The sequence below is a fragment of the Columba livia genome, chromosome 2, assembly GCF_036013475.1.
Source record: "Columba livia isolate bColLiv1 breed racing homer chromosome 2, bColLiv1.pat.W.v2, whole genome shotgun sequence".
Classification (NCBI taxonomy): Eukaryota; Metazoa; Chordata; class Aves; order Columbiformes; family Columbidae; genus Columba; species Columba livia.
In genome coordinates, this window is record NC_088603.1 from 156,381,561 (window position 1) to 156,400,495 (window position 18,935).

Here is an 18,935-nt window from a genome sequence, read left to right on the forward strand (position 1 = left end):
CCTGACATTGACCAGAATATCTGCTTATCTGCTTCTCCTGATTGCTTTGAGGTACATTCTGCCAAATCCCAGATAATATGCCAACTCCTGTAACACTATGAGGATGGACAAATGACTTGTTAGGATTAAGGTGAGGCCAATTAATTTTCTGCCTGTGAGAGGGAAATGTAATTATAATCAGAAATAAAAGGGAAATGCATTTAACCAATGCACTAATTATCCCTTCCCTGATGCTGGTGCCTTTGCCATTTGATATGATTGAGAAGTGAGCCAGAAAAAAATCTGTCTATACAGAGACACAACAATACAACCCTTTGTTGAGCATCAATCAGTTTGCAACATGAAGGCAGCAATCCCCTAAATTTTGCACCCTGTCCCTGCTTCTGTCCAGGCTTCCGTCAGCTTCTGCATCAGTTTTTGCTATATTTTGGACTCTGTGAAAGACACCTTTCAACACCTCTTTTTTCACAAGAACTGCCTGAAATAACATAAAGATACACTAGTTAGGGCCAGGAAATTTCTTCTGGGACTGCGCTCTGCTTTGCTTCACTTCCTTTCCATTTCCCAACATAGATATCCAATGATGGACCCTGTCATACCACACTATACCAGTGATGGCATTAGCAGTCTGTAAATACCTCTGGGGTAAAATTAAACAAATAGAGAGGGATATATCCTTGCTAGTAGGCAAGTATAAAGAGATGTTTGTGTTGCTGATATACAGCTGTGACTAATTTTAAGTACAGTTTTATTGTTATGGAAATTTGTGGGGTAAGTCCAGAACTTATAGCTATAGGCCCTGTCCATTTGACTGGACAAAAAGAAGAAATGTCTTTTCCTTGTTCTGTTAACCGGTATAGCCATTGCCACACCAGCATGAAGAAAGAGTAAACCCCCTCAGCCCCACCCCACACATATCTATAAACTCCTGAGGACAGTGTGCAGCTGGGTGTAAGGCAGTTCACGTTCTGAATAAAAGAGACCAGAGGAATTCAAGTCTACTTAAGAACTGCATTCCTGAAATGAGTTCTTAAACACAGAAAGACCTAGAAAAAAAAGTGTTCAAACATTCACTAATTTGCTACCTTCAAAGTTTTGCTGCTTCAAGGTTTCATACATTTAAGCGATCAAAAAGAGCTTCCTGTTAAAGTGCTTTTAGGACATGATTAGTACATTTAATAATCACTGATTTAGTAAGTCAGAGCTGTTTTGCGTTCTTCCAAACAGGACAGTCTGAGTCACCCACAGTCCTTCATATAGCTCATCTATTCTATTGTTTCATTCTTGAGCATATTATGTTCTACTTGTCTTTATCGCTGTCATCATGTTTGCCCCTTGCTACACAGACAAAAGGAGTTGAGGAACTTCCTGTCTAAGTATCAAGAATCACACAAGGTACAGACAAAAGGAAGCAAAGATTTTATTGACATTTCTTTACACATAACACAAGCTACACAAAATGCCACGATAAAGCATATGTAGAAAAATAGTAGAATCATATTGGCACTGATGACTATTCATTATTATTGTTATTATTATTATTATCATCATCATCATCTTATTATACAGGTTTCATCATAACCATAATAAATAAGCATTAAAATTTCACAGTGGCATTATAAGCTTTACATTCATGATCTTGTTTATACAAGGGACCATGTCACAATTCTTCAGCTTTTTTTTATGGTCATGATTCAAAGTAGTGGATTTAAAAATTAAAAGCCCTTTCCCTTAGCTTAGAAGGAACTGTCCACATTTATCCATTGACTTGATCCCTTGGAGAGGTCTGTGTTTGTCTAAAAAGACACTACTTTTAAAACACAGTTGACAAACTGGAAAATTGGCCTGAAAAAGAGCTCAGGACATTTGCAATCTTCTTGTGGTCTGACTGTGAGACACTGTGAATGCTACTGACTGCCATTCAGCAATATCCTTAGACTGTATAAACTGTTTTATCAGGTTAATCCACCTGGGAATCTGGACCATTATATCAAGAATGCATTTGAGCAGCATTTCTTGGGATCAGACCTTTAGTCAAGACCATTTGAATGCTGCTGAATCAGAACCTGCATTTCAAGAAAACTGAGTAGCATCTCTGTTTTCCCTAAGATGTCATGGAATTGACTCAACTTTATTTGTTTCCACTTTGTGAGATCAGTTTTGGTTTTTCAATGTTCCACTTAAATCTTGATAGACGTAGTTAAAGAAAATTGAAGTGTATGGCAGTTGACAAATGTTCGTTAGGGAAAAGGAAGTAAATCAGAAAGAAGCAGACAGACCATGTGTTGTAAATCTTGACATCTTTAAAATAAATAAATAAATAGTACAGATTTTTCAAGCTCACAACCTCTAATTATTGCCTCTTCTGTCTGATTTGAAATATAATTCGAGAGAAACTTTACTGCTTCAATCAAACACGATGATGTTTCATTTAAAAGTACAACCTCTAGTGTCACAGGACAGAATCAGTTATACTCATATTCAAACCACAGAAATGGTTATAATTAAAAATGCCATAGACTTCTCATCTGCAAAGTTCAGCCTCAGTATTAAGTTACTGTCTCTAAATCCAAATTTGCACAAGGTTGTACTTACTGTCACATGCACCAGTTATATCACGCATATTGCTTGCCTTGCACAATCAGCCTTAAGGAAGTACTTGGAGAATGATATATCTCTGATGCATCACTTTGCAGCCTTTGTGCACAAACATGGGCATGTTTACCAAGGCTAGTATTTCACATCCGTTACACATAGGTACAAAGGGTTGGTACGTCCGGGGGACAGCCTCTTGATTTTTTATAAATTTTTATGAAAAATAGAATTGAATGGTTTGAAGTTGAAATTAATAATTTAAAATTCAGCCCAATAGTACTTTGTTGTTTGTCTGAAAAAAATATGTTATTTCTTTAAAAAAACCCACAACTTTTAGCTTTGTCCTTATTAACCAACAACTGTAGAAGGATGCTTAAAGAAAACCACTTCCAGAGCTAATTAATTACAGGAAATAGTAGGTTTTAATTCTGAGGGGTATTTCCTTATTATTACAACTCTTTGAAACATAGGATAAGGATATTCTCAGAACTATGCTCCTGTCTACTGAAATACATTCCACGTATCAGTTGAGGAATGGTGAAGGTCCAGTTTTAGGACTGAGAATTATTCTGGCAGTGTAAGGTGTTCCATTTGAATAGATACTGAACAACTGAGAAGTTACTGTTGATGCCATTGCTAACTTTAAAAAGATGAAGCCTGATTTTGAGGGTTACAATTTTAATACACTTTAAAGAAAGTTTCATCAAGGTTTCCAAGACTCTCAAACCAAGATAATGGTTCCACCTTCAAAAACAGAGTAATTATTCTTGTACATTGCATACAGAGAAAGATATGACATCAATGAAGACCTGGCTCCCAGATGTGTTTGGTTTGGAATATTTAGACCAGAATTTTCTAACTTTAAGTGCCTGAGTGTGAATTTGCAGTGTGGAACAAAGTGGTAAGAGAGAGGACAGGATTCATCTGTTTCCCTGATTTGCCTAAATTAGACACTCATTACCATAATCTCCCTCTAAACAAGAAAGAAGGAGCCCAGCAGGTAAGTCTTCCACATTAAGGCTTGTACTGTTCATTGAAGGTAATTCTATATGAAGAGAAAGCTTAATTTTCTGACATCTGAGAGTCTCAGGTGCTGTAGCTAATTGTCTAAGCATAAGCAGAAAGATGGAGATTGAAAGTCAGATTTTTTTTTTTTAAAAAGGTCTTGGGTAAATATTAGGGAATTTATGAAGATGACTGAGGACTTAGTTTAAGACTGTGGTTAAAAAAACCCTTCAGTAACGCAGGGATTCATTGCTCAACCCCAAGAAATTCACCAGTGGATTAAACTGTTCAGCATTTAAGAAAACTTAATATTAGAAAAAAATCCAAGTAACAAAACACAAACATAAATTTCAATTTATATCTGAAATTTTTGTTTTGGAATATACTGATCTGTGTTTTGATTTTGACCTGATACTTCTCCTAAACATACAATAATATACTGCAATTATTTATTTTTGTGAAGTGGATAGTGTTTGTGAAAATATTCTTTGTGCTTTCTCTGTCATTACTGACATATTGGTGGGGATATATTTCTGTCACATCATAGAAAGAGGAGGATTTATCCTGCATCTTTGCCTTCTCCCACCTGTAGTCTACTAGAACTATATCTGGCTTCTTGCTCAGGTGGAGAACCTAAAAGGCATGGGACAAAATATCAGTGTTTCTTCTTTCTTGGAAAAATACATAGAGTGGAAAATAAACCTAGAAAACACTACAGTGGAGTTTTGCTGTTTTGTTTGTTTTCCAGACATGCAGTCACAAAGTAGTACCATGGCTTGTCTAGACTGAGCTCCCTCATACTTCATAAGATTAGATGGCAGAAAAAGAAAAAGCTTATTTCCCAAACTGGGTGCATAGTCAGATATATGTAAGACTAAAATTAACAAGAAGAGTGGCCAGGCTGATAAATTATTGGTCTATCAGCTTAAAAATGAATGTTTGGTTGAAGAGGATAGATGTAAAGGAAAATTAAAAATGGTGACAAGCTTCCTATCTCAGGAGATAGGGCAGGTCTGTTTGACGTGTTGCATTGACCATGGAAACCATGGAGGTGATAGATAACACACATCAAATTCAAGACTGCTTAGATAAGGTTAGTTGATTAATGGTGTGCCAAGGGGTTGACAAATCACTGTACAAAACAATCTCTCTCCTCTGATGACTTGGATGAAGCCAGCAAAGTGCTCTTTCACCAGTGTTCTGGAGGATAACCAAAACAAACTCCCCCCAAAATTAACAGAAACCTATTGGACTGAACAGTCACCACCAGCCTTGAAGTATGGTATGGCATACGTACACTGTGGATGGGAATATACATTTATCACATTTGGGACTATAACGTACATTACCTAAAGGAAAAGACATTTTCTACATGCATATGCATGTACGGTACACCACACATACGGTATATATGTCATACATTAGCTACATTTTGCTTTTTCATTTTTACTGAGAGTGATAACACACCCCAAATCAGAACAGTTCCCACAGTCCCTTCTTTAACCTTCCCCATGCATGCAGCTGATGTATATAGGGTTTCAGAAATGCCTGGACTTCTTTCTACATTTGGGAAGCATGCAGGTGGTATTATCCTTATAAAAATAGCAAAGAGTAAGTGAACATTTCTCCAGGATTAGGACAGACATATTTCTACTAGCACTTATGCTTTCAGGAAGGAAGGAAAAACTTCTTAATTCAGTTACTAGCAACAGCCATGAAAATTGAAATATTGGGGGCTTTCAGCACCAGAAGGTGTTGCATTAATTAGCATAACACCATTTATGGGAAGTAAAGAATAAGCAAGGCCATCACGGTACTCAAACCACCCACTCTAAAATAAAATAAAAGGAGTGTTTTGAGACTGGACTTTTATGTGGAAGAGTTGTTTTTTTTTGTTCCTTTGGATAAGCTCTTTGTGTTTGTAGCTGATAGCTTTCAAAGACTGAAAGGCATGCTGGATTGCTATAAATATAGTCCTCTTCACTGTGTCACAGTCTCAAATGTTCAGAGGCAGAAGCTTCTCGAAGATGTGCAGCTCCATTCATACAGCCGATGTACTTCTGGCATATATATGTATGTGTGCAAATCGGTTTCAGACAGATGTGGTTAGTTTGCTACACAGATAATAGGATCTTGCAGCACTTTGAGTGAAAGTGGAGAGTTGAATTTTCGAAAGCAGAGAAATCAAGTTTCAAGGTTGTAATAGAAGCTAATTTAGTCTGACCTTTTGCATAAGAAGAGTTTATACATATTTATTTTTTTTGCTTTTATCCTATGCAGGGAAGATCTGACTCATCTGCATTTCAATCAGTATAGACACTGATTAAACTGTTTTCATAAGCCTTTCTATTCAGTGCATGGATTTGTCTTAGGGAAGTGCATATGTATCGTATAGTCTTACTAAAACAGAGAAGAAATGGCAGCAGTAACTCTTTCAAACCAGAGACTGTCAGGAAGCAGCATGTCATGGACCTGATGATCACAAGGTAAGTGATCACCCCTGTCTGCCATACAAGGGTGGAGCAGACTCACATTAGGCTTTCTCACTATCTGTGCCTAAAGCTTACCAACGGCTAAGGTCACCTCAAATAAGATGTGCAAAAACAGGAGGGAAACAATTAGCATGGCAGTGTGCATGCCAAGGGTGTGATGGAGGGCCAGACGTATCATGTGCAGAAAAATAGGTCCATAAATGATAGTGATATGCCATGGTCAGAGGGATGGAAAACCTCTCCTATGAGGACAGGCTGAGAGAGTTGGCGTTGTTCAGCCTGGGTAAGAGAAGGCTCTGGGGAAACCGTGTTGCAGTCTTTCAGTACTTAAAAAGAGCCTATAAGAAAGATGAGGACAGAATTTGTTGTGATGGGGCAAGGAGAAATAGTTTTAAACTAGATTCAGGCTAGACATGAGGAAGAATTTTTGCAATGAAGGTCATAAAACACTGGCCCAGGTTGCCCAGAGAGGTGGTGGATGCCCCATCCCTGGAGACATCCCAGGCCAGGCTGGACGGGGCTCTGAGCAACATGATCTGGGCAAATATGTCCCTGCTCATGACAGGGGTGGGACTAGTTCATCTTTGAAGGTGTCTTCCAACCCAAACTATTCTATGAGTCCATGATTCTAAGATCTTCCTCATGGAATAAAAACATGTATAATAACAAGTAACAGAGAGAAATTGTAGTTTGGGAAGTTCAAATTAGATTTTTTAATTTAATTTAATTTTATTTTTTTGCTTCAGTTGGAAAGGTAATCCAGAGTATATGAAGTACATCCATGACCAGGAGTTTTCGAGACTCGGCAAGACAAAGATGTGGCTGGCCTTACCATGATGGTCATCATATCCTGCTTTGAACAGGATTTAGACTGGGAGACTTCCAGCTGTTCCTTATGAAGTACAATATTCACCCTCTGTGATATGTTTGGATAGGTGGATAACAATTTTTATATGAAGGGCTGAGAAAATTGACTGGAATGAATGTGTGAACATGATGTACCACTCCTGGATAAATAGAATGTTAGTGCTGAATATTATTTGTAAATGCATGTTTGCACTGACTTCACAGTGTCTGCAGCAAACACTATCAACTGAATATTCAAGTGGCAAGAACCACTCTGCATGGCTATATGTGGCACTGTTAGAAGTATTGAGACCTTTCAGTTGATTTTGGAATTATCTGGGCCAGGCCTGTAGAACATTTTAAATACAAATAATTATAATTGTATTTTTCTTTAAAGGGGCACAGCCCTCAGTTCTGTCAACTTAAAGAGATGTTAATCACTTACATGATACTTTTTTCTTTAATTTCTAGAGTTCTGTTCTCAGCAACCAGGAATGTCAGAGAGGAAGGGAGGGGAGACTTCCAGACTATGTATTTTTTTACACCAATCATTAATGGACTGATTTTTACTTCATTGATTATCTGTGCATATAATTCTGTTATATTACATGAAGTTCTCAAGACTCTGGTGCTATAGCTTGCCAGAAAGCTCTTGCATTAAAGAATAAGAATGGGTAGTCTGAGCTCTGACTCCAGTAGACATGGATTTGTACTGATTTATACCTGAAAAAAATAAATTATTAAATATACACTGGAAGTTTTGGGGAGGGGTAAATAAATATTTAAGATTGAGCTAGAAGTTGTCAATTACTTGACAACATTCAACATCAATATTACTAAGCATATGTACTGAAATAGAATAAAACACTCCATAAGAGTTCTCCATGGACATGACCTTTAGCTTCTAAATGACCAGCTGGACTGAAATAGGTTAGGCAGTTCTGATCACAATTTTTAAATTGAAATTTAAGTCCACAATGAACAAAAAGAAAAAAAATAAATCACTCAGCTAGGCTGACACATATTGGCAGGCTGAGATTGCTGCAAAGTGCCCCATGACTATTCATTACATAAAAACTTTCATGGGATATTTGCATAAACCTCCACAAGGGTCTAAACCTGTTATTAGAAGTTCTCAGCTTTCTCCTGCATCACCACTTATCTATTTCAAAAGCAGAGGTAAGAAGAAAGCAGAAAGCACCAGAAGAACCTACAAACTAATGAAAGCTTTGGCTTGAATTCCCAGTTTTCACATCATCTTGTGATAGCTTTCTCTCTCAAGAGTGGCTCTTGTCTGGCAAGGGAACAGTGAAGAGGATGGGGCAGTGAAGTGCTTTGAAGCAAAATAGAGCTCAGCATTCCTGTTAGTAATTTCCAAAGCCCTCTGCTAAGGTTTCAAGCCTTTAGAACCCAATGCTTTAAGCAATTTTAACTTCCTCTATTGTCAGTGGACAGACCTGATTTTGTAAACAAATAAACAATTTTGTTAAAGAGAAAATCATCATGCATTGAAGTCTGGGAAAAGACACATTTCCTGCCAAATTTTAAAGGACCACAATTCATCTCTTCAGTGTTTGCTTTTATATCAAATTATACAGTCAAAAATACCACCTAAGTATGAAAAACTGAAGAGCTAATAATTAGGGATGTCACCTAATCCATGGATCCTGGGCTTCTACATTTTTTCTATCTCTTAGACACTCAAAAAGTGACTCTTACAGTAAGTTACCTGGTCAGAGAAGACAGGTAAGTAACCCTGAATCCCAAAAAAGCAGAAAACAGAATTAGTCTCAGTAGTACATACCTCTCTTCATTGACTAAATAGAGAAAGCAATGCTTTTATTTTAGTAGAACAAATTACTTTTGCGACTAATTTTTAAGCACAAAGACAGTGATGAAATTAGACAGGCTGAATTATGTCATTGAAGTAGATACATCTCCAGAGCTTTCTCCAGGTTTTATGCAGGTTAGAAAGCAACTGTTACAAGGAGATTAAAAAGCACCCCTTCAAAAATCCTCAGCCCAACTGCAGAAAGAACTAGCTCTTCTGCCCCTCCTCTACTCACAATTAATCACTACTGCAATTTCTTTCCATCCGTATTCAAGAAACAAATCTTCCATTTCAGGAGAGATTAAATTATTTCAAAAGTGAAGCTCAGTGGGCTCTAAGAGTCCCAAAATAGTGGAAAAAAAATCCAACTATTAACAAAGGCATGATATCCACTGAATTGCTATAAATGCAATGTTTTCAAGTGCTTCAATTTTTTTAAAGTAGTTAATGCCAATCTTTTTAAATGCTTTAGTCTTCTTATATATAATTTTTATTTAAAGATTAAATAAAGATTGAAAACAAGACAAGGCATCTTTGTGTCTTTTCATCATGACCTTCTATGAGCTTGTCAATAAACTGATTAATTTTGTTTCTTTCTTCCAGAATTACTGTGCCATTCCAACCTAGATAACAGTCACTGAAAAGGAAATGGCTTCATGGTTCGTTTCAAAGAACAATATATCTTTTAATTCTGTGATTCTGTGAAATTCACCCTTGTTGGTGTACCTTCCTGTTCTCCTTCCTGTCTTTGTCCCTGTCTTTCAAATTCCTGAGATCCTCTGTCTTTGCTGCTCTTTTCCTACATATGGGCTACCAAATTTCCTTCAGAGAACTTACTCATCTGGGCTATAGCCCAGACTTCATCTTTAACCCTGGAAAACCTTAACAGTCAAATGCACTTTATTTTTTTGAGCCAGGAGATCCTCAGCGCTGTTTGTAAGACTTCTAGATGCTAACGAAACAACCCTACGCTGCTGGTTTTTTTAATTCATAACTTAAGAATCCCATAGAGGAGGAGTTTCACTTCACATACAGCTAACATAAAACTCAGAGCTGGCTCTGGACATTGACAAGCTACAAAAATGTCATGGTTGTCCCTTCTCTGTCCAAGTTCTTGAAAAACTGTGTCATCTTCTGTGAATGTGGGAGCTTCACTTAAGAATTTAAGCACTGAGTCGTAGAAATATCAAGTCAAGAGGAGCCTGTGCAGTTTGAAAGGAAATCCTTGTCATAATACAGTACTTCAATATATTTTTGTGTGTGTGTGAAAGGATAATATATTAATAATCTGAAGGTAGAGACAGAAACAAAGATGCTAACAGTGCAGTCATTTTGCTATTTTTTGCTATTTGTTATGAGGGGAATTCTTAAGCTATAGAGAATATTCTGAGAACCTTAAAATGAATGCTCAGCTAGACTGTTACCGTCAATATTACCCACAATATTACAATGTTCTGCCAGCATAAGCAAGAAAAATCCTGTGTTTCATCATTTCACAGGAATGACACCCCCAGATTTTTCTAAGGGTCCACAGAAGCTCTCTGTGATACCCCGCAAGGAGCAAATTATATGAACCTAATCCAACTCCATGTACAATCCAGCTCCAATTGTGAAATCAGACTCTGAGCCATGGAAGAATATTGTATGTATAAGAACACAGAAACCTTTAGGTATGTTTATCAGTCAGCCAGAGCACTGGTGGCAGTAGAGAATGTGAACTTGAATATACTGAAATGCCCACCAGTTTCTGCAGGAGTACAAAAGAGACCTTTTCACCTTTCCTTTCCCTCATAATCACACAAACAGAAGGCTGGGAATGCTGCCTGATGTACAAGGAAAGGTAAGAAATCAACAAACCCAATGTAAGAACATCTACATTGGTATGTTGTCAGGCTTGGTACACTCAGGATCGAGAAAGTTGGTGTGTGAGACCTTGAAAAAAACACAAAGACTGTACACATACAGACATACACATGTATTAGGCATGTATATATGTGTAAACTAACTTCTCTCTTAATGTTTTTCAAAACGTTCTGTTGGCAGACTCCTGAACATATTCTAGAAGAGAAGCAGACCCTCATAGAGCACAATGAAGCTTGCTGACGGTTGTAGATTGCTGTATTTTCTTGTTTGCCACATATATCTTGGAAGTCCATGTCTTGTGGCTCAAAACCACTGCACTGTATAACAGCTTCACCTGCATGTCCCATTATATTTAAAATACTGTAAACAGTTTATCAAGGAAGAAGTAAGCTGTGATATGTAAATATAGCTGCCACTGAAATGTTGAGGCCAAAAAGTGATAATGTCTTCCCAAGCAAGAAGTGGGAACCAGAAGTTCTTGATTCCTGACAGAATTAATTTGTTAACTGGGTAAATCCAGATTTTAGCTTTAAACTGTCAATTTATAAAAGGTGGGGGGAGGTAAAATAGTATCTGTCTAGTTAATTCAAGTACTTGAGGTAATACTTATTGTTTAAGAAGCTTGTCAATATTGAAACACATCATGCAACTGTTTCTATAACATTTCTGCCCCTTTGCGGGGCAGAATATACTTTCCTGTTTTCAGGCGATTTTAATGCCACCCCTTTGTACGCTTCTTCTTTCTCCTTTCTATTTTAAAAACACACCTACATTAGCAAACCATCCTTGTTCTTTAGCAGCCTTTACCAGTTTGCTCACCACTCTTTTGTTGAATTAATTCTGTGTAAGTTTTCCTCTTTTGAAAAATCTAGCTTTTTGCATGTACAAATATTTATCTGTGATTGTGTTGTTTTGTTTTGTTTGTTTATTTGCTTGTTTTTCCCTTTTTAACTCTCTTATTTCAGAAATCTCTACTATCTTCATCTTAAGTTACTGGTGAGAGTCTTGACAGCTGAAATCACCTTTGTCTTTTTTTTTAATACTATTTGTCACAAGATACAGAAGGCTGGTCACTTATGGTTTTTTAAATAAATTACATTTGCATTAAAATTTCCTTCCTTTCAAATAAAAATCATTGTGAAGAATTATTCACTTTCTCTTTTTTGAAAAAAAAAATGCTGTGACACTGAACATTTATCAAAATGTTATGAAAGTGTATAGAAAGCTGTTGAAATTGATCACTTTAAATCTGATAACTTTTTTGATAAAAATTTAAATGAAAAAAAACATGAACCACCACCTAAAAAGGCGAAAAATGCATTCTTTCCCAAACCGTTAAAAACAATTTGGATATGCTTGTATGAATAAAGATTTAAATATTTCAACCAGCTGTCTTCATATAATAATTAGGTCTGTATGTGGCACTTCAAACGGGCACTAGTAAAGCATTAACAAAGCATTGCAGAGGAGCCTAAGAAGACGTCTTTATATTTTTTAAGCTTTCAACAATCCTTACCATTCTATGTCTCCAGTATTTCTTTTTTGTTTGTTTGTTTGGGGTTTTTTTTTGTGGGTGTGTCTTGTTTAGTTTTTTAGGGCTAAATTTTGAATTTCTTATCAAAACAATAAATATAAAAATATGTTGGGGATAAATGTACTTAGATACAAATGTAAAAGCAAAAATTGTACCTCTAAGGTTATAACAGGTACAATAATGATCCTCTATAAATGTAAACAGAAGAAATGTTAATAGATGCCACTGTTATTTCACACATAATCCAATGGACTCCTCTTGGTTTGGTAGCTTCTAAATTGAACAAAATTCTTCGCAACATAAAGTTTTTGTTTGTCTTTTTATGTGTTTTTTTTAAGACAAATATCAATATTTCTTCATTCTATGTTAACTATTTCACTCCTTTCTATTATCTGAACGTATGTATGTTACAAATTATTACCAGTTATGGAACCATCTAATTATTTTCTCTCAACAAATGGAAACATTGAAACTTTCATAAAAGTTTTTCAAACTTCTTATTTCATCACAAAGGAAGTTTTAACCTGAGTTCGTATATGCTTGTTTCCTCTTGCTTTGACTACCTCAAAAGTGGTTAAAATGTATAGCTTTGTTAATACGTAAATAAGCATTAAACCAAGGACATCCAGGTTCCAGGGTTAATATTCAAGAGAAACCAGAATCACATTGGTCCAATCACATTTAGAGAATTAGCCTTCTTATTCTGATTCTGTACTTCAGAAGTGGCTCATGTCTTTATGTGGACAAAGAACAGAGAAACTGAAGAGGAATATTTATTTCTTCCAAAAGCACCAATATTTGGAAGCTTGAATGCCTTAAAGCCATAGCACTTCATTCTCTGAAACAGAAATGCAGAGTTTGAAAGTCCCACCTGATCTCATTTCTAACACAGCACTCTTCTCTCTGAGGGATCCTTTTCCACTCAGTGAAAAGGTTTGCCTCTGCTACCCTGTACTTCAGGCACTATTTGAAGTAGTTGAGTCCTGCCACGAGGAAAAACTTCTCCAGGAAAAGTTCAGAGTCCAGCACAGCAATGTGGGCAGCCCGGCCTATCAACGTGTTGGCCGTGTTTGGCAGAGCATGGAACACGTTGTGTCTGATCAAAGTGCAGTCCTTTGCCTCAATCAAAGGCTGGAGCAGGTTGTTAATCATTTCTGCATAAACAGGACCTGCAAAAGAGTTTAGAGATCAAACCTACATGCCAAAGCTGCCAGATTCCCTCTTTCCTTCCCGTATTGTTTATTTATAGTCACAATGAGAAGGAAAATGGAAGCAAGGCCAAAATTGCAAGAGGTAGCAGTCCATTTCAAAAAGTTGCAAAGTGCTGGGATGCTGTGAACCTAGCTGAAGCACTGGCCATCTTAAGAGGTCTGCTGTAGCTACTAGCATGAAGAGTGGGATACTCCTCAGCATTTAGCCTAATTTTCCATGTGGCAGAAGGAATTGCTTTTGATTCTTCAGGGGAAGAGGGCTGGACTCACACTCCCTGTGAATTCAAATGCAAAAAGGGTCTGGCAAGACATAGAGGTCCATTCAGGTTTCTCTGGGGAATCTAATGCAGGAAGGACATTATGCAAATAGTTGAGGAGTTTATAGGGCAAAAACAATGGCTCAAGAATCTTATGCTCAGAAATGATCTACGCTTAATGTAGATCAGCTCCTGCTAGGTCAAGCATCTCCCTGAGAAATATTCACCAGAAGGGAGAGTCAGAAAATTACCTTTAAATTCATATCCGAGGTAGGACAGAAAGAGCTGTAATTTAGGTGAGACGTGTAAAAATCAATTATGTTGATTATTGGGCCTGGGTGTCTCTTTCTACTTCCAAATATTACCTCAATTTATAGGCAATCACATATGTGAATTGCATATGAAATTACACAGAACATTATTTCTGGAAACGGTATCAAACGGAAGCCATTAAACATTTTATAAAGGAGGGAGACTGGTAATAACAAAGGCAATACTTGGGACAATACAGAGCCTAATGTCACAGGAGGGCTAGGCTTCTGACAGCACGTATCTTGATGTGCTCTACAGATTTCATTACAAACCAATATTAATTTAGGTCTGTTCCTTAAAGTACGTGACAATCATCCAAACACTATTAAAAACAAAGGGAAAACCCCATGACTTTGGATGTGCTGAGAGAGATTTCATTACGTGAAACAAAGGTGAGCCAACACTAGTTAATCAGTAAACTACAGAAAATTAGAATTAGAGGGAAGGGGAAGAAACGGAAGAAACCTTTGATTATGACCTGATTTAAATTTGTTTTCTTCAGGCAAAGAGCTTCTTAAATTTATTTATTTTTTTAATTGATTTCAGTAATTTCATGTGGGAAGAGAACATTTTCTTCCTTATCAAATTAACATTTGAGTTTTCATCATGCTGATGAAGAACCCTTCTAATGCAATGTCCTCAGTTACATAAAAACACAATTCCTCAAGAGCTTTGTAAATATAGAAAGGATCTCAAACATACCTGTGTGTCTGTCCTTAAGGGCATTTTTGCACATTTCTATTCTTGCTGAATGAAAAGGTACATATCTGTCTTGGGGTGAGGCCACTAACACAACATTTTTAAAGTACTGAAGACCTGTGGCAAATACATTAAATACATTTATCACAATGATGCACAGCAATGAAAACACATACAGCGTCAGCATGACTACTCCATGTTCAAACACATTTGAAAATCTACAGTTCAAAACAGATTATAATAATTAAAACATGCAACACAAGCTCAGAAAGAGTCTTAATAACTTAAACCCATTTCTCCTGCTTCTGCAAACTTTGTTACTTATCAACATTCAAACAGGTTAATTGCAGTCTGGAAAAAAAAAAAAAAAAAAAGAAAATAAACAAACAAACAAAAACCACTAAACCCTGTCTCTGTCAATAAGAAGAGTGTTTCATTAAAACCTTAATCTTGCAAATATTTATGCCCCAAGACACAGTATGCTATCTCTCATTTTCGTATCAGGACCTACCTGCTTCTTCAGATTTTTCACCTAAGCATAGACAATGTCTTCACTTTAAATTTCTGCTTTCTACTTTTGCAGGGACAACACCTTCGTTTATAGCCTGTGAGATCTCCAGCCTATCAAGTTAACAAACTACGAACTACTTCGACTCACAGCACATGCTTGGGAATTCTTTGCTTCAGAAGATACAATGTGACTTTCATGTGTAGACCCAATTTTATTTGAACATGATAGTAATAAAGCAGATATCAAATGTACTGCACAGAAATCAGAGCCAAGGAGTCAAAGGGAATATCCAAATAGAAAATTCAAATAAAGGCAAGATACAATAACTTCACATCATTGATTATGTCATGTGAGATTGAGTGCACCCTCAGCAAGTTTGCTGACAACACCAAACTGTGGTGAGTTCGACAGCCTGGAGGCATGTGATGCCATCCACATGGACCTTGACAGCCTTGAGAGGTGGTCCTGCACAAACCTCACGAAGTTCAACAAGGACAAGTGCAAGGTCCTGCACGTGGCTCGGGGTAATCCCAAGTACAAATGCAGGCTGGGTGGAGAATGAATTGAGAGCAGCACTGAGGAGGAGGACTTGGGCATGTTGGTTCATGAGAAGCTCAACATGACCCAGCAATGTGCGCTTGCTGCCTAGAAAGCCAACCATACCCTGGTCTGCATCAAAAGAAGCATGACCTGCAGATCGAGGGAGGTGATTCTCCCCTTCTACTCCACTCTTCACGAGACCCCACCTGGAGTACTGCATTCAGCTCTGGGGCCTCCAAGATAAGAAGGACATGGACCTGTTGAAGCAAGTTCAGAGGAGGGCCATAAAGAAGGTCAGAGGGCCTAGGGCACTCTCCTATGAAGACAGGCTGAAAGAGCTGGAGTTGTTCAGTTTGGAGAAGAGAAGGCTCCACGGAGACCTTATTGCAGCCTTTCAGTACTTAAAAGCAGCCTACAAGAAGGCTGGAGAGGGACTTTTTACAAGTGCAGGTAGTGAAAGGACAAGGGGTAATGGCTTTAAACTGAAAGAGGGTAGATTTAGATTAGATATAAGGAAAAAATTATTCACCATGAAGGTGGTGAGACACTGGAACAGGCTGCCCAGAGAAGCTATGGATGCCCCCTCCCTTGAAGTGTTCAAGGCCAGGCTGGATGGGTCTTTGAGCGACATGGTCTAGTGGAAGGTGTCCTTGCCCAGAGCAGGGGGATTTGAATTATTAACAGATCATCTTTATGGTCCCTTCCAACGCAAATTATGCTATGATTCCATAATTCTATGATTCTTTGTAGTGTGTTCACAAAATTATGAAACAGCTGTATGTCTGTCAGACTAAGAATTAAGAAGTTGTATTTGTCTTAATGTAGTCTTCATTTCCTATTAGCAGTGTACCAAAGTATGAGAAACAAATGTCAAGTAGTGACCTTGTTACTACATACTTAACATCAATTTGCTCACACACTATGTGAAAAATAACTCTTAAAAGAAAACATTTGCTTCAATGGAAGGACTATATTTGCTTTCTTTTCTCAAAAAAAGCCTGATTTATTTCATTTATTCATGACAGACTAGGGAAGGGGTAAAAAGATCTCAATTTAGACTTCATTTTTCCAATATGAGGCCATACATTTTTCTCTGTAGTACAAAGGTATCACAATAAACATGAATAAAATTTGCTCTTCATTTCAGAGTCGTATTTCTTTGAGGCAAGAGGTGTTAAACTTAAAAAAAAAACAGTAAAAAAGGAAAAATATTTTTCATATAGTAGCATAAATTAAGCAGTGATAACCTGTCAAGAATGATACTTCTTGCTTGCAGAATATAAACTTAGGTGTATGTTTACTATAGCATGGAGGCCTTATTTGATGCTAACAGATTGGCAAATATATTCACCAATAACTGGCAAAGAAAAAAATGCAGAGATAAAATAGATATTAGATTTTAGACAGAGCAGCCTTTCTTGAAAGCAAGAGTGTTTAAACATCATGAGCAAAATGTATATTACCTTTACTCCCTGGAGGACATGGCAATCCAGCACAATCCTTTGGAATAGCCCTTGAGATTTAAACAGCCACATCAAGCCTTACTCACCCGTTTTTTGGCTGAGCTGATAGAGGAAACATTTGCGCAGATCTGCATTGTCCCTGAAGGTCAGTTGTAAAAGTGACCCTGACTTTTTCAACTTCTGCATAAGCCATAAACCTGGAATGAAAATCAGTACATATTTTTATCCTGTATGCTAATTATCAGCCAAGGGGATTAAAGACATTTGCCTAGTGGATAGTGCTGTAACTCAATATAAGTTTTTTGTTTCCTCTTATGTTGCTGTCAACAGGAAGAACAGTCTAAGAGTCTCACTGGATAAAGGCAATGGTTTTAAACTAAAAGAGGGTAGATTTAGACTAGATAGAAGGAAAACAAAATTTCACTATAGGGGTGATGAAACACTGAAAGAGGTGGGTTGCCCAGAGAAGTGGTAGGTACCCCATCCCTGGAGACATTCAAGGTCAGGCTGGATGAGACTCTGAGCAACCTGATCTGGACTCATTGGGGTTGGACTAGATGAGCTCTGGAGGTCCCTTCCAACCTAAAATATTCTATAATTCTATGTTTATCCATGTCATGGTAGCATAAACATTCAGGAAGGCTTAGCTGTGGGACATTCCATTCCCATAGCACTGTGTCTTCTTCAGCCTTGGAGATGCCTCTCTATATAGGCAGCATACAGAGGAGTATAAGAATACAGTGGAACCACACTGCTGCACACCTTTGAGTGTTCCAGGGAGCACTGAACTGGACTTTGTAGTAGATATTGAAAACCCCTCTCATTGCATCTTTTTCTGTGTGGGTTTGAAGTCTTCAGTAAATATTTTCCACAACCTTAGTGTACAAATCATGTTATTACAATTTATTGTACCTCCATGTGTTGCTTTATCATGCACTCTGCCATGGACTGCATCCAGTTATAGCTTTCCCATCAACTCTTACCTGTACTAACCAAAGTACTGTTGTTGTAAAGTGTTCCCAGGTGAGGCCCAGAGAGGGACAGGAAGGTGTGCAACTTGTTGAGGTAATAGCGAAACCTGGGGCGAGTTAGTACAGATCGAATGATGACATTACCAAGGGAATGCCCAATAAAACTGTTGGGAGAAAAAGAATTACATTAACACAAAAATCATTTGTATTTTGTTTAAATTAAACCGAAGGGTGGAATAAATTGCTCTTGAGGGGACTCTACCAGGGATTTCAGTAACATCCTTTAGCTACCATTTCAAATTTTTTCATCCTGATAGACACTCTTCTATCTATAACAATGTAAAAATTCTTCTTACTAATTCAATGGCTTTTGACACAAGGCACTTTTGGAAAAATTAATTTCACTGAATGTTTCTCATGTAACTCAAACTGTTATAGACTATTAGCTATCAGAACACTTACCTTATTCGGGATATGGAGAGATTGTACAACTGGATATGCTGAATAATTTCATCCAATAGTCGGTCAGTCATTGTATCAAAATCAGCAAAAGTGTCAGTCTGGTGAAATATGGAATGAGTTGGTGAATTAATATATACTGCACTTATTTAAGACTGATGTTATATTCAAAGTAAAATGCAAGCAGAAACATAATAACTAGCGCAAATTTTTTTTTTACATGCTCAAAGGGTGAGGATGTTGTGTTTTATTTCTCAGTCTCCAGGTCCTCTAAAAATTTAATTTCTTCCTTGAAAACAGAGTCATTAAGTTTCTCTTTCAGTTTCTTAACAAATAGCTGCCAACT

General features: G+C 37.3%; 1 protein-coding gene across 12 annotated transcripts in view; it reads right to left on the reverse strand.

The window, feature by feature from the left end:
* Positions 1 to 1,400: 1,400 nt before the first annotated feature.
* Positions 1,401 to 18,935, reverse strand: part of FAM135B (family with sequence similarity 135 member B) — a 274,657-nt gene continuing 257,122 nt past the window's right edge. For all 12 annotated transcript variants that reach the window (XM_065054475.1, XM_065054472.1, XM_065054474.1 and 9 more), the window contains 5 exons: positions 18,593 to 18,690; positions 18,143 to 18,294; positions 17,246 to 17,356; positions 14,649 to 14,762; positions 1,401 to 13,335 (listed from right to left, as the gene is read on the reverse strand). In XM_065054475.1, the coding sequence (XP_064910547.1) occupies positions 13,130 to 13,335; positions 14,649 to 14,762; positions 17,246 to 17,356; positions 18,143 to 18,294; positions 18,593 to 18,690 (681 nt within the window). In that variant the 3' untranslated portion in view covers positions 1,401 to 13,129. The remainder of the gene's footprint in view (positions 13,336 to 14,648; positions 14,763 to 17,245; positions 17,357 to 18,142; positions 18,295 to 18,592; positions 18,691 to 18,935) is intronic.